The 15,669-nt window shown below is 42.0% G+C and overlaps 1 protein-coding gene across 1 annotated transcript in view; it reads left to right on the plus strand.

Moving 5' to 3' along the window:
* Positions 1-15,669, plus strand: part of PDIA5 (protein disulfide isomerase family A member 5) — a 101,134-nt gene that overhangs the window by 69,854 nt on the left and 15,611 nt on the right. The window contains 1 exon segment of the mRNA XM_054381249.1: positions 1,690-1,820. Within this exon segment, the coding sequence (XP_054237224.1) occupies positions 1,690-1,820 (131 nt within the window).

Genomic DNA, 15,669 nt, shown 5'->3' on the forward strand with positions numbered 1-15,669 from the left:
TTGTTTGTTTTAAAATTGCATCTCTGAGTACTTCAAATCAGGTAATAGATATGGTCTTGCAGCATCCTTGTAGCATGTTGAAAAGTTTTATGTATCTACATTTAGACACAGTACTCCCTTGTCTTCCCTGCATATTCAGGCTCCAGGCTGCTGTGTCAATACTGGATATTATGTCATTGTCCTGGTTTTGCCAGTTTGCTGAAGTGCTACATAATTTACATTGAGTTAATCATCCAGGTTGATACTGCTTATACATATTGGCAGGTGAATAAGCAGAGGGAGAGGGAAGAGCAGTTAATCCGTTCTGGATCCTACTTTGCCTCTGGAAGCCTTTAGCCTGCAGCTTCAGGTAGTTAGCAGTGCAGGGGAAACTCAAACGACTTGCTTCCTGCTTTTGACTGATGGATGTTCTCCCAGCTAGAGACACAATAGAGTAAGATTCTTGTTTACTGACCAGGAATAAAATTGTCATAGATGCACTGAAGTTGGAGGAGATAGGGATGCGCCTTGTGGAAGTGTATCCAGTGAGCAGTCTAGTTGCAAACATAAAGATTTTGACTCCAGTCCCTCTATGGTGGTGGTGGCAGTCTGTGCTGCCACACTTGGTTGTTACCAATATCTGGGTAGCTTATTTAAGGTCAGTATGGGAAGGCCTGTGTGAGATGAAGTCACACTTCTGACTGTAACTGTAATCAATGATAGCTCACGCCGACAGTGTTCGTGTGAAAACTCAGACCAGCTGTTGTAATTCTTTTGCAAACAACTAGCAAATCAGTATTGATGAAAATACAATGAATGTCCACCAAGTGACCTTAAGCAGGACTTCAAAAATCGAGTTTTTCTTCACTTGGTTTTTATGTACTTTATGCATCCTTAAAAGATGTCATTCAAAGTGACAGGAAAGTCTGAAAAGCTAATTTATTACCAAGGCGACATATGAAGGTCTTTATACCATGGCACCATTCTGATGATTTTATATAAGTAATCACTATTTAAGATACAGCAGGAATGAATTTAATGAGTCTGAGAGATGTCTGTGAGCTGGTGAATAGCAGAAGTTTTGTTAGAGGCACTCTAGATGTACAGGATTGCTCTGATCTAGTCAGTATGTGCAGCCATAATTGAAACCTGACATTCTCTTTATCAAGGTAAAATATTCCAGTTCAGTCACCCCCAGTCTTCCAAGTGGAACGATGCTGATTATTGCATCCTGGCTTTAATACCTGAATTGAAGAGAAGGTCATGGAATTCTTTATAGAAGTTTACAGGATAGTGATAAAGAGTACAAAAAACGATGTTTGAATGAAAGTTGCTGTTCTATATTGGTTGCCTTTTGATCCCATCTGCTTGCTGTTCTTCTCAGTTCATGCCTATGGATGACAGCGATACAAGAGTAATGTTCTTTCCACCTTGATGTTGGGTGCAATGCAGGAAATCTTTATTCTGCATTTCTTCTCATATGTCTGAGTACAATCACTTAAATTACATTTTTATTGAGTTACAGAAATTAACTTGTATCTTTTTTGTTGTTATCTGGTATTGGAAATACTGAGCACGTTTTCCTACTTGCACGGAAACCCTGAAGGATGTTTTGACCTCCATTCCCTCATGGTAGTTACCACCAGGATGTGATGCCTCTTTGCCTGCTTCCAGAAACTTTAAAACCATGTTATTTCCTGTCTTTTATAGTCCTGAAGCACCACCTCCACCTGAGCCTGCATGGGAAGAAAAACAGACAAGTGTTATCCACCTTGCTGGAGAAGACTTCAGGGAGTCTTTGAAGAAGAAGAAACATACTCTTGTCATGTTCTATGCACCATGTGAGTAAATACCTCTCTATTTATAAACATGACAGTTTGTGAAATCCTGAATTAATTCTCTCACTGCCCCCAGACTTTTAAGGGTAAAGAGCTGATTCTGAGTATAACTGCATGGGGCCATCATTGGCACAATCTTATCTTTTTAAACAGAAACAAAAGAGTGTTCAGTGATTATTTAAAGAGTTACTGCATTAATGCAGGCACTGAAGCAGGCAGGGGTATAAAGCCAACAGATTTATTTTCCTCTGCTGCATTTTACAGTCCATAGAACAAAATGTGATCTTTTATAGTAGGACAATGGGCATGAAGAGCCTGACTCATTAGTGTAGTACTTCAGTGGTGAAATCAATATAGTGGTGTGGAAGGAATCAGTCCCCAGAGGCTGAGAACAAATTTTGGTGGAATAAGTTTTGCCTGTAATAAATCTACATTTGAATCTCCAGTGAGAATATGAGCATAGCTTATTTCTCCTGGATTGTTTTGTGTGCATCACACACATGCTTTCTTTTTGAGTTTCCTGAGAATATTTCTAGAGATGTTCTGAATCAGACCCTTTATGAATTTGGTGAATGTGAGAGACCTTTTCTGTTTTCCCGTGTTGTCCCAGAGACAGGCAGACGTGTTGCAAGTTCTTAGTTCTTGAGGGGTCTGTGAAAGGGAAAAGATAATCCTGACAATATTAGACACTATTAACTTGCTTTTATAGCACCATGACTAAGCCCCCCCAGGTGCAAGAAAAATTTTTTCCTATCACGTGGCCAGCCCTGCAATTCATGCAGAACCTTCAGATAAGCATTTAATAACTTGTTCCCATTTAACTGAATGTGTTTCCCAGAAAGGGAGAAAAAAGCTCAGGTTCTTAATGTTTAATCAGGCAGCTCCTTATTTTGCTTTTCTATTAGAGAAATAAACATGAATGCTTTTGGGATTCTGCAAATCCCTGCTGGATGTGGGCTGTGGGAGACCGGAGGGGTGCAATTCAGAAGAGAGATTTCTGGAAGGTTGTAAAAGACAAGAGAAGGGGACTTAATTCCTTCTCACCTCCAATTTCCACCACCTATTGACTAAAAATTGCCCATGTGCCAGGAATTTCTGATTCAGGGATTGCAACTGGTTGAGAGCAAACTGTAAATTTAAAATCAAATTAGTGCACATGAAATAGTAAAATGTAAGACTTTACTATCCCTTGATTTCTCCTCACCTGATGAGAGACTTTCTGTGGAAGAGAGAGATTTATTTTCCTTTTGGCTTTTACCTGCATCTTTTCAAGGCACTTAAATTCTTGAACTTTTTTTAAGGTGGTGTTTAAAACAGAGACTCCATGTGCAATGAGTATATAGCTCACAGGGTTGGAAGCCCAAGCCAACTTGCCTGATGGGCTGATTTTGGTAGCACTGGTTTGCAGGTTGGCTTCTACCCTTACATCAGGAGGAGTGAGTAAAGATCAGCCTGGCCCTGTCTGTACAAATGGACTGGGACTGTAAAAGCAAGGCTTGCATGATGTAAGACTGTTGGGTCCTTGGAAGCTGCCCTTCAGACGTGTTCTTGTGCTGATTTGAACACAGTGCTATATAACACCACCTATATACAGGACAAAGAGGTCTTCTCATGCTTCCTAAGACAGTCAGTGCTGCTGTTAATGTTGTCAGTATGTGGGCCATGCACACTTTATGATTGTCAGGATCATATTTGTCTCTAAATGTGGAAGTGTCTGTGTGCAAAGCAGAAAGCAGGCACGCAAAGGGAGTGCAACAAGTCTGCTGTTTGAATGCAGGAGGAAACAGCAGTTGATCATGTTAAATCTCTGGTTTCTGTGAAATACTCATTAATGCAACAGAATGGTACAAATCATTCTACTTTCCAGTTTTTCTGCAGTGATAATGTGCCTCCTGCTAAATTTGAAGGATTAGCTTTTGTTTACCATTTTCTCAGTCTTGAAACCTCTTGGAGCTTACATTGCAAATTAGTCTTAACTTGCTTGTTTTAGTGCAGAAAGAACACTGCTAAAATTGCCAGGCCCCATTATCTCAAATAATTTTCTTTTTCTGTTCAGGTCTTAGGTCAGTGCAGACTCACAGTATGCTACTCCATTCGCTTGTGACTCTTATGACAGTATTTGTTACACTTACACATATGCTGGGATATATTAAGATTGGGGGTGTGTGTATACATGCATATATAAAGTATGTTTATGTATAAATATTTATGCTAAGAAATGTATCTCTCATCTGTCATTAGAATTTAAAGCAAAAAGTTGAATACTCTGACCTTTTGTAAGGCTTTCAGCTAGTGACAAACCTTTAGGCCAAGGCCACTTATATATATTTTAGATGTAAATTAAAATGAGATCTGGCTTTTCTGTGGCAGCTTTCAGTTCGAATTACTTCATATATATAGGAGAACCATCAATCTGCTGCCATGCTGTTAACTCTGGACTGAGCTGAGCTGTACTTTAGTGGTACTGACTTCATAGTGGTTTAGCTCCAGAAGAGAAGACTGCTACATCCACATGGAAAAGATAAGGAACTCATTAATCCATCACCCTGATTGTGGATGAAGTGTAAAGGTTATTCCTGGTGCCTGTGCAAGGCTTTAAGGACTGAAAATTGGAATTCCTCCCTGGTGGCATCTCTGTGCACTGTCATGACTGATTTGGGGCAGGAGGCAGCAGCAGGGACAGGTCCCCTTTATTGACTTGGAACAAAAGTGCCAGACACAGAAAGTTGATGCTACTTGTGCCAATAGTGGCCTTGGACCTGATCTTCAACTGAATGTCCGTTGGGTAGGTCTCCAGTCTCTGTGCCAACCATGCCATGCAGGTTTATGCTGTGGGCTCTCACTCATTGGTGCTTCTCAGGGCTAGCTTTTTGGAGCAGGCTGCTGCCGCTAATGCTGCGCAGTACCTGGCTGAGCTCCTCTCTGGACCCTTGTGGGGCTCTTGCATTTTGAAGATGTAACTGTCATTTTGCTTCCTTCAAAACACCTGAAATAAGAGGACAATGATACAGTCTGCTGAAGTGAAGCATGATGCTGCAGGTGTGTGATGTGTCTTGGAGGCTGTCATGAGGGATTTGAGGAGCATTTAAAAGCAGTAGGTTTATTGCACCAGCATCTGAGAGGTGTTTCAGGAGGGTTTGTGGGATCTGTATTATCACCATAGACCAGTCCTTGGAGTGCTGGATACCTTCAGCTACTACAGATTTCTCTTTGTAACTGATTGGTTTTGTCCAGTCTGAATATGTTTTGGTCTACACACACAGCCTGGCATGAGAGTGATCAGGATTTGGAGGGCTGTGGACTGTGGACCAAATCAGAAAGTGAAATAGACAAGAATAGATGTAGGCTAGCCTAGTTAGACTGCAGTGCTTAACCAGCTATGTCCAGAAGTATAGTAGCTGCATGTCTATGGTCTACATCCTGAGTCTGATTTAAGACTTGGAGCATTAAATGCGCAGCATACTGGACTGACCAGTTTGCATCAGTGCCTCTTCTGGGATCAACATGCTGACTTTTCTTTCCTTTTTCTCCTATGTCCTCACTCTTTGTTCATTTAGCTTATCTGAATATGTTTTATCTGGATTTTTACTTTTATGTGCTCTCTCCGCTCTGTTATCCCAGATAATTGAGATTTGACTTTGCCAATGCATTAAATTTTAACCTCCTACTGCTATAGCACTGAAAATTGTGGAGAATAGAATAAGTTGGTTGTGATTAGTTGTCAGAATCTCAAAGGGCAACAAAGTTTCAGTAAATAATGTTTTTTTCAGTTGGAGAGTTCTTGCTGCATTATTCAAAACAATTAAGGGGGGAGAAAAAAGTGATTTAAGCTCAGTGAGGATTTTTCAATGAAATAGGGAGATGTGGGCAGTTTCTCAGGGGGGTACTGCATTTTTAACCCAAAACTTCTGTCTGGAGAAGCCTTTGGAGTTCTACATGGAATTTCATACTGAGCCAATGCAAAGACTCATTCCAAATTAATGACCATCACAGACTCGAATTCTAACTCATGATTCCCTCTTCTGCCTTGTTCATCCCTGGCATTTAATATGCCTGCTTGATGGCATAATTTGTGGCTGTCAAGTTTTCATTGAGTGGTGCCACTTACATTAGGTCTTTTCTGCTCTTGTAGAAGAAACTCAGAGCTGTGAACACAGAGTCCATAAATGGGCATCCTCTATTGCATTAGGCAGAGCATCACCAGTAGGTCAAGGCTGCCTAGACTCATGAGACAAAATTGGATTGCTTTGTCCAGAAGGTACAGAAGGCACATCGTCATGCTGGAGTAAATCCAGTGAAGGGCCATGATGGTGATTAAGGGTCTGGAGCACTAGACATATGAAGTGAGACTGAGAGCTGAGACTGTTCAGCCTGGAGAAGAGGAAGCTCTAGCTGAGTGGGAGTGTGTGTGGCAGTGGGGGTGGTGGAATCTTACCTGAATGCATAAGTGCCTAATGTGGGGGTGTCAGGCCCAGCTGCATGTTTGAGCCCCACATGGCTGCTCACACAACTGTACCCCCAACCTGGTAGGATGGGAAGGAGGAATTAACTCCGTCCTAGCCAAGCCCAGGGCAGGGGAGTAAAGAAGACAGAGACAGGCTCTTCTCTGCAGTGCCCAGGGACAGGACAAGAAGCAACAGGCACAAACTGAAATGCAAGTTTTGCTTAAAGGTAAGAGGAAGTGTATTTGTTGTTTTGGGCTTCATGTTTTTTGTGGGCTTTTTTGGTTGTTTTGTTTTGTTTTTGTAAATACTGTGAGGGTGGTTGAATACTGGAACAGGTTGACAAGAGAAGGTGTGTAGACTCCATCCTTGGAAATATTCAGAACTCAGCTGGACACAGTGCCGGACAAATTGCTCTAGTTGATCCTGTTCTGAGCAGAGGTGTTGGACTGGATGGTCTCCAGAAGTGCTTTCCAACCACAGCAATGCTGTGTTTCTAGGAATAGTAACATTGGAGTATACATGGTGGGGTTTTTGTTTGGTTGGTTGGGGTTTTTTTCTGTTTTTTTTTTGGTTGGTTGGTTTTGGTTCTTTTACCCTTCCCATTGAATTGTGATTTTCTTTGAACAAGAAAGGGTAAATAGCAGACCCTACAAATTCTAATTCCCTACAGAAACAGAATCTCTCCACTTGTGGCTCATAAGAACGAGAAACCATCACATAACACATTTGTATAATTTGTTACTCAAGATTGCTGCCTCCAATGAGACTACAAATGAATCAGCTGTGTCAGAAACAGGAATAAAATATAATTGCTTGTGGACCCAAGCTGTCATCAAAAAGCTGTTCTTAAGAAAGCAGTAATGTTCCCTTTTGATCCCTCCCATTTTTTAAGTAAGGTGGAACAAAGGTGGTTGCACAGTCATTAACAGGTCCAAATGACAGAGGGGGGCACTTAATTTTTAGATCTGTCACTTTTACTGGAAACGCTCAGCACTGAGCAAATTTCATTCAGCTGCTACTTTTGTAAAAATACAAGGTAATAAGAATTCTTAAAAAGCAGAGACTTTCAGAAGCAATGAGAAATAATAGGGGGAAAATGTTCCCTTTTAATGGCTCATACGGGTGGCAGTTGCCAATGTTACTAACTTGCCAGTGGCCTCAATTTGTTTGACTCAACAGGCTTCACAGAATGGGTATTTTTAATAAATACTTTATTGGGAGCTGATTTCTGATTCTCTGTTCAGCAGTGAAACTTTCACTGCACTGGAAACTATTTTTGTCAGCTGGAAAAGATTATATTCTGGTAAAGCCTGACCCACAGGGTTACCCAAAGAACACCGAGAAATAAACCCTACTGAGGGTGGTTTTAATGAGGTATTTTTGTGCTGATTAAGTTAGTGTACTGCAACAAGAGGATGTGCAATTAAGAGATGTCAGCCTTTTTGACTCTGCTTACATTTTTGGTGGGTTTTTTTTTTCAGGACAGGGAAGAAGTGAGTGAGTGTGCTTAAGCTGTGTTACACCAGATAAAATCACAGCAGACTTGTGGTTGATATTTGAGCCATTAAAAGCCTGTGTGTTGTTCTGAGTTTTAAGTGGGAGATGGTACCTGGGTATTGTTTTGATGTAAAACGAAGAATGTTCTTTAGATTCTAAGTCAAGCAGGAATCTAGTCATCATTGTTGCCTGATGGGTCATCTCCTGGCCGTCTATAAGAAAGAAAATCAGATAGGGATTTCTCCAGGAGTAAGAAATCAGATAGGGATCACCTTTTTCAGTTCTGACTACATCAGTCCTGCCCATATCCTGTGTGTTTTGGCAGCAGTGCATAAAATGCTGAGAGGTGACATGAACTCCTGTTAATTTTTACCCACAGGCTGTGTTCAAAACATCAATCATTCTCTATCCTTGTATGCCCCATCTCTTTCTTTACACGATAAGAATTGTCCTGTTTCTTCCATCCCAGTCATGCGTGAAGAACATGCAACAAAAAAGTACTTAGCTGAGAGTCTTTGCCAGGTTGCACTTTGGGTAGAGTGGGTGCAGATGATGTTTTAGCTATTGATGCTAACAACTGGGAGGACCAGTTTGCTCCTCCAGCCCTACTAACTTGTTTGTGGACCCAAGCAGTCATCAAAAAGCTGTTCTTAAATGGTCATTTTTCCTTTTGATCCCTCCCATTGGGACAAAGCTGGTTGCACAGTTGTATCTTGGCCTTTGCACAGGAAGGCTTGTGTTCTGGCTAAGCTTGACTGCTGTAACAAAACAGCTATTTTGACTGACTGTGAGGCTTCAGCCAGTGGCTGCTGGGCCTGAGCTGACTGGTCTGGATCTCAGTGCTGAGCAAACCTGGGTGGCATAATTCTGTATGAAGGATGCACAGAGGAGGCTAAAATATTTAACGCAAGTTAATGGGCCCAGATGCACTGAGCAGAGCAGCAGCACGGATGAGTTCATTGTCCATGCTGGCCTCAGACTGGCTCCCATCAAGAGGTTTTCTCATTGCTTGCAAGCACATCTTGTTAAGTTTTCATTAGGAGGTTGTATCAAAGAGCCTGAACAAAATGTGCATGTTTGTAAATGAAGCTTAAGCTATCAAAAGATATTAAAAATATACTGAACAGAAAGAATCGGTTTTGAGGCAAAAACCCTTGCAGGAAGGATTTTCTGGTTGTTGACTGAGGTAGAAGCAAGGTCTGGACCCTCTGATAATGAGACTTTAAATCCTGCGTGGGCTGTCACTGCAGAATTTTGATGTTGGCTCTGCTGTTAACTGGTTTTTCTTCTGCATTAGTGGTGCTCTTCCTACAGGCTGGCGTTTAGCGAGGTGTGTTCCTGTCAGCATAAATAGTGTGGATGCCATGGAGCCCATTAACAGGCTGGATTTGATAAAGGATGAATTTATAGAGTGGTCACTGCAGTCAGGCTGGCAGAACTGCTCCTACTCCCAGTGTCTGTGTTGAGGGTATGAATTAGTGCTGAGAGAACAGTGTTAACTGCTCTCAACTCACATGTTGAGACACTTCACAGGACTGCAGTGCTTGGAGGTGGCTCCTGTGAAGCTGTGGCATTAAACTAAAATTTGTTAGGGTGATCCAGCTCCTCTTGTTTTATAAAACAGCATTTAAATCTGTTGTAACCCTGAAATGTTACAGCTGTTTGAAATTATGTGAAGAATATTACCTGCATTAAACAGGTCAGGCTTGTGAGAAAGGGAAGAGAAGGGAAGTGCATACCCTTGCCCTGTGCAATTCTCCCCTGACAGACGGAGCTGTGTTGGTACAATGTCACGTCAAGTCTGTGTGGGCTTCATTGGGAGACATTTAGCTCTGAATATGCCACCTACCCCTATGCACTGTTGTCAAACTCATTTTCAGTAAGACAGATGCTTTTTTTGGATGATGCAACATTATCATAACAGGTTGGTTTTGAGCCTTACAAGTTCAGTGGTGCGTCCCCCAGTGCTCTTCTGGACCACTGCTGACTCAGAGCAGTTTATCTTCTAATTACCAGCTGCATCCATGTGCATATTAGATAGCAGAATGCTTTCATTTGCTCTTTAGCTGTGCTTGTAGTTAACCTGTGTTGATGCTGACTTGGTTAACGCTGTTTTACCAACTCTCTTTGTGTCACTCAGTCCAGTGACACAGTCTGTCTGGAAAATTAAGGTCATCTGGAACAAACACTGAAGTGTTCTGAATGTAGTATTTGCTCATTAGCCCTTTCTGTCCAGAGGTGGCTTGTTGTACATCTTTCAATCTTAAAAGGATTGCTTGTTCATAGAATCATAGAATCAACGAGGTTGGAAGAGACCTCCAAGATCATCCAGTCCAACTGATCACCCAGCAGCCCTATCCGATCAACTAGACCCTGGCACCAAGTGCCTCATCCAGTCTTCTCTTCAACATCTCCAGGGATGACGACTCCGCCACCTCCCTGGGCAGCCCATTCCAATGGGCAATCACTCTCTGTGAAGAACTTCCTCCTAACATCCAGCCTATACCTCCCCTGGCACAACCTGAGACTGTCCCCCCTTGTTCTGCTGCTGGTTGCCTGGGAGAAGAGACCAACCCCCCACCTGGCTACAACCTCCCCTCAGGTAGTTGTAGACAGCCATGAGGTCACCCCTGAACCTCCTCTTCTCCAGGCTAAACACCCCCAGCTCCCTCAGCCTCTCCTCATAGGGTTTGTGTCCCAGACCCCTCACCAGCTTTGTTGCTCTTCTCTGGAGACGTTCCAGTACCTCAACATCTCTGTTGAATTGAGGTGCCCAGAACTGGACACAATACTCAAGGTGTGGCCTGACCAGTGCTGAGTACATGGGAAGAATAACCTCCCTTGTCCTGCTGGCCACACTATTCCTGATCCAGGCCAAGATGCCATTGGCTCTCCTGGATGCCTGGGCACACTGCTTGCTCATGTTCAGGTGGCTGTCAAGCAGCACCCCCAGGTCCCTTTCTGCCTGGCTGTCAACTGGATGTGGCACCATTCACCACCACTCTCTGGGCCTGGCCCTCCAGCCAGTTCTTGACCCATTTCAGAGTGAATCTGTCCAAGCCACGAGCTGCCAGCTTTGCCAGGAGCTTGTTGTTGCAGACGGTGTCAAAGGCTTTGCTGAAGCCACAGCCTTCCCCACATTCACCAGGCAGGTAACCTGATCATAAAAGGAGATCAGGTTGGTCAGGAGATCAGGATCTGCCCCTCCTAAATCCATGCTGGAATGTGAAATGCCAAGTGCTGTCATGTCCTTTGTAATTCACTGTAGTCACATATCCTTATCTTTTGTAGTGGATAAAACACTCCAGGAGTTTTGTGCTGTCTTTCTCCTCATCTTTGCAGTTTGCTCTGCAGTTTTGTTACTACTGCAATTGTTCACATCTAAGGCTGTAGTTCCCAAAGATTTTGGTTTTGTATCCCTTATGTCCTCTGTATATCTCCAAAGCACTACAAAATAAGAGTTCAGATAGCTTGGGGGAAAAAAAAAAACACAACAAAACCCTCCAGCAGGCTGTGAAATTGGCAATAGGTCGCCTGTTGTTAAGAGTAGTGAGGCAAGCATTGGCTGACCTGATGTTTAACTGAAAAGCTCATGACCTTTTTCAAATCAATGGACAAAACCCCCCTCCTTTCAATTACTAATATCTCATGTCTTGGAAATATGATTATGCTATGCATCAGGTCATGTCATAAAATGAGCTTTGGTTCCAGATATTCAATTAAAAGGCCCTCTAATTCTCTACTGGTAGAACAAAAGCAAATTAACCTTTCAGTAACATCTCCAAATGCCTTTCTCAAATCTGCCCATGGATTCAGTAGCTTCTGTAGCTCCACAAACTGTGTATTGGTTTAAGCAGTATACCCATTTTCAGCTCTTATCTGTGCAATTACTATCTGTGGTCTGTCTTTCCTTGATTGACCAAGTTTTAATTCTAGTTAATCACTTGGAACTCTTGAAGTGGAACCAGGCTTTACTTTACTCTGCAGTCTACAACCTCCCGGGTTTGATTTGATAGCTGTGCAGTGTGCTGCTTTCACTTGCTTAGAATTGCAGTCATTTAAAAACCAATAACAGAGGGCAGTATCTACCCCTGCTATTTAGATGGTGATGGTTTCAAGCAGAGATGGGGAATCGGAAAGTCATTCCCTGCATTGCACTTTGCACACTGAGGGCTTCATTCTGCCATGTGCTGAGCCCTCTGAAGCCCCAGTGGTTTTGCAGTTGAATGAATGGAGTCAGTGCCTTGCAGTCCTGCTCCCTGTCAAGCAAGACTGAACCCTGAGAGTCACTTAACCTCTTCCTGACTCCATTTAACCTTGGGTGTAATGATGGGGGGGTAATCACATCTGTCTCTCTTAGGGGCAATTTGAAGCGTAATTAATTGATATTAGTTAAAGCATTTGAGATCACCCGTTGTGAGGTACTAAAGGAAGCTGAGGGCTGAAGGGAGAGCAGAGTCTTTCTTCATGCTGAGGACAGACCACAGACAGTGCAAACACCATGATCTGACTTTTAGATCCCTCCTAAAAAAATGGCCAGGATATTGTTATGAAAATACTGACAATTTAAATTAGTATATCTATCTGGAAACAGTCTACAACATTAAAATGTATGTGTGTTTAAACTCTCTCTTCAAAAAATCTCATGTAAAATATATGCACATCACTTTGTTATCAGATTTTATTATTTACAAGATGCTAAAAGTGCACACAAAAGGAACATGGGTTGGGTTGTACATCATTATGTATTAATGGTAGACTGAAAGTACAAGGTAGTGATTTCTGCAGTCAGAGTGCCTGATCTGCACTGGCATAGAGCCATTTTAGTTGGAATGCTCAGGTTAGGGTCAGCAAAAGCTGTTGTCCTTGCCTGACCTGAGGGGCAGTGCTGGCACGCTGCAGCTCCTGGCTGCTCAGTGCATGGTGATACAAGGACAGGAAGGCCATATCACCTCTGTAGCAGTTTCAGCTCAGTGGTGTGAGTCAACAACAGGCTGCAGTCTGATCCAGGTGCAGAACCATTTCCTTTCAGACTAAAAGTCACAAGTGATAGTGCATGTGAATTTCCTGTCTGCATTTGACTGGCTTCAGCATGCAGCCAGCTCTGGAGGTTACTTAGCCTTTGGCACTCAGCTTGAATAGCTTGTTGCTATGAAAACTAGACTGATGTATCTTGATTTCTATAACTTCTTAACCTTAGCATTTAAGCTATTGACACACTGAGCTTCCTGACTCCCTTTGCCTTCCAATCCTGGTGGGGTTTTTTTGGGTCTTCTGAGCTCACTCCAGTTTGAACTCACTCTTGATTTGTGGACCCAGAACTGCAAACAGCGTTTTAAAGGTGCCAGGCATAAAGGTCCTTTCCACACCTACCTAGTATATTCATTTATATATTCAGTGAAGTTCCTTTTGACAACTCCATCATTTTCTTTCAAAGCTATGTTGCTAGTATTGTTTGGATTTCTTTTGCTTCTAATGCCTTTAAAGCCCCTTATATACTTAAAACACCATTATTACCTCTGCTGACTGTAGATACTGCTTTGATGTCCATTTGCTTCCTTTATCTATTTTGTACAAATTGTTAGCTTTTGATTTATATTCATTAAAAACAGCTTCACCTTTCTTCTATATGTTATGCTAATACAGCTCCCACTCTTCTAAGGAAACTGAATTAACCTTGTACTGTTCAGCTGTAGAGAGGTTACATTATATCACTACGCTTTGTAGTTTCAAATTAAACAAAGCATGAAGTAACTGAAAGGACATTTTTTATATTTGAGTAAGTAGAAACCTGTGTTTTTTTTGGAAAGAGAACTTGATTCCTTTAGGCAATTCTAAAAATTTCACACAATTTTATGTTAAACATAATAAGGTGAGTATTGTCCAAGAGGGTGCATTTGTTTCATGCACTGCACTGGAGACACCTTTTTCATTGCCATCTGGTCCTATTACTTTTATACACTGATTTTTTACTAATCTCTGTTTTTCTTTTGACTTGCTATCATCTCGAAACAATTCACTTGGTTAAAAAAAAACAACCTTGTCCAATAAAAAATTCTTTCAGTGTAATAAAGTTATGTAGGTTATTCACTTGATCATTCCATTGCTTTGAAATCCTCTTTACATTCCTTTCTGCATCCCATGGGACACTGCAATTATGGGAAAAGTTTACAATTCCAAATGCAGGATATTTCTCTGGATTTACTGAATTGCCACCACACCATATGCTTGGTTACTCTTATGACTGGGAAAATGTGCACTTCATTTTTAATATCAGTTCTATGTCTCTCTTCCTTTGCCTGAAAAATGGGTTTATATTGTTTTTCTTCAGTCTGCTTTTTGTTTAGGAAAAAACCAATAGTTTGTAAGGTGATGTCAGCACTTAATAAATATTGATTTTCCCATGCAAAGTCTTCTTTTACATCATGTATGCAGATATTTTGTGGCATCACGTTGGAAACCACATCCAGCTCAACCCTATAGCTCTTTATTTCTTAGAGTTCTCTAAACCAGTGTTTCCATGAGGATAAACACCTTTGTGTGCCCAAACCAGCACTGGCTTGTTGGTTGCTTGTTCCTGCTACCAGTAAATGCAATCCATGAAAAATAAACTGGGCTGCATATTTCCCATTACTTCATCTCCCAACGGACCCACTAGCTTTCCTTTAAATGCCTCTCTAATTAGAGGAGATTTAATCTGACGCCCTCTGCTCCTCGGTGGTAATGGGTCTGAATGAAGCCTACTTGCTTGCTTACTTGATTTCCCTTGTCTGCTGTTCATCAGCCATTTCTTTTGAGTTTTTACCCACAGAAACCATATTTTTCATGTACTTGGATTAGTCAAGAACTACTTGGTTTTCAAGGTGAGTAATGTGTGACAGTGCCCACTGTAACTATACTTCAGTGGGCCTTCCCAGCTGCTACCACCTTTACAGCGTGAATGGTGGAAAAAAAACCCTGTCAAAAAAATAGGTTTCATGTAATATTTTAAATGTGTTGTGCAAAGGCAAAGAGAAGTTAGAAGCCTTCTATTGCATATGTTCTTACAAGGATGTTCCTGCTCTGACAGGGAGGTTTGAACTAGATGATCTACAGAGACCCCCTGATTCTGTAATACATGGGCCTGTAGTTTGAGCACGTAGCACTCATACCTCGGTAGGCTTTAGTGGTCAAGCAGAGCAGATGCCACCGCAGGCTGCATAGTGAGGGCCTCTGGAATACAAGATTTTGAGCATGGAGAGGTGAGAATGCCTTGGCAGAGCTGTAATAAAGCTGCAGTGTTTGCTGATTGGGAGACGAGAATGGCCTTAGCACATGCTACGCATCTGCATTAGATGTCAAGCTCTCTTGCCTTCCTTCCAGGTGGTGCAAGTGTCTGCATTAGGAAATGAAGTTAGCTCGAGATTTGCAGAAATGATTAGAGGTTTGGAGTGGCAGTTCTGGGATCCTGTGGAAAGGCTGGATGTTTCAGGAGCAGGTTTCTTTTGGATTTCTGAAGTCAGGCACAGGAAATTGCTGTTCAGTTCATACGTGCTGTTAACCCTGTTGAGATCAAATTTGGCAATGATTTAAAAATAAAGAAAATTGGTAAAGCAAAGCCTATGGTAAAGGCTCTGCTCTCAGAAGTGCTATTTCCAATGCTGTTCAATTGAAAGTCCACCTCTTGGCCTTTGTAGGAAGCCTGTGGCCTGCCATAGCACCCAAATATTCAGCTAGGATGACATGGAATGAATCTTCCCACTTCTTTAGTCCATAGTGACTTAACTGTCCTTTTGATTCTTGACCCCTTACCCACACCTTCAGATGTCACCAGTTTAATCTCTTTCCATTGCAGCCCATCTGGAAAATCCTTTGTAAGCAGCCTGCACATTTCCTATCCTCATGCACGGTGCACAGAACATTTCCTTTCT

The sequence above is a fragment of the Indicator indicator genome, chromosome 5, assembly GCF_027791375.1.
Source record: "Indicator indicator isolate 239-I01 chromosome 5, UM_Iind_1.1, whole genome shotgun sequence".
Taxonomy (NCBI): domain Eukaryota; kingdom Metazoa; phylum Chordata; class Aves; order Piciformes; family Indicatoridae; genus Indicator; species Indicator indicator.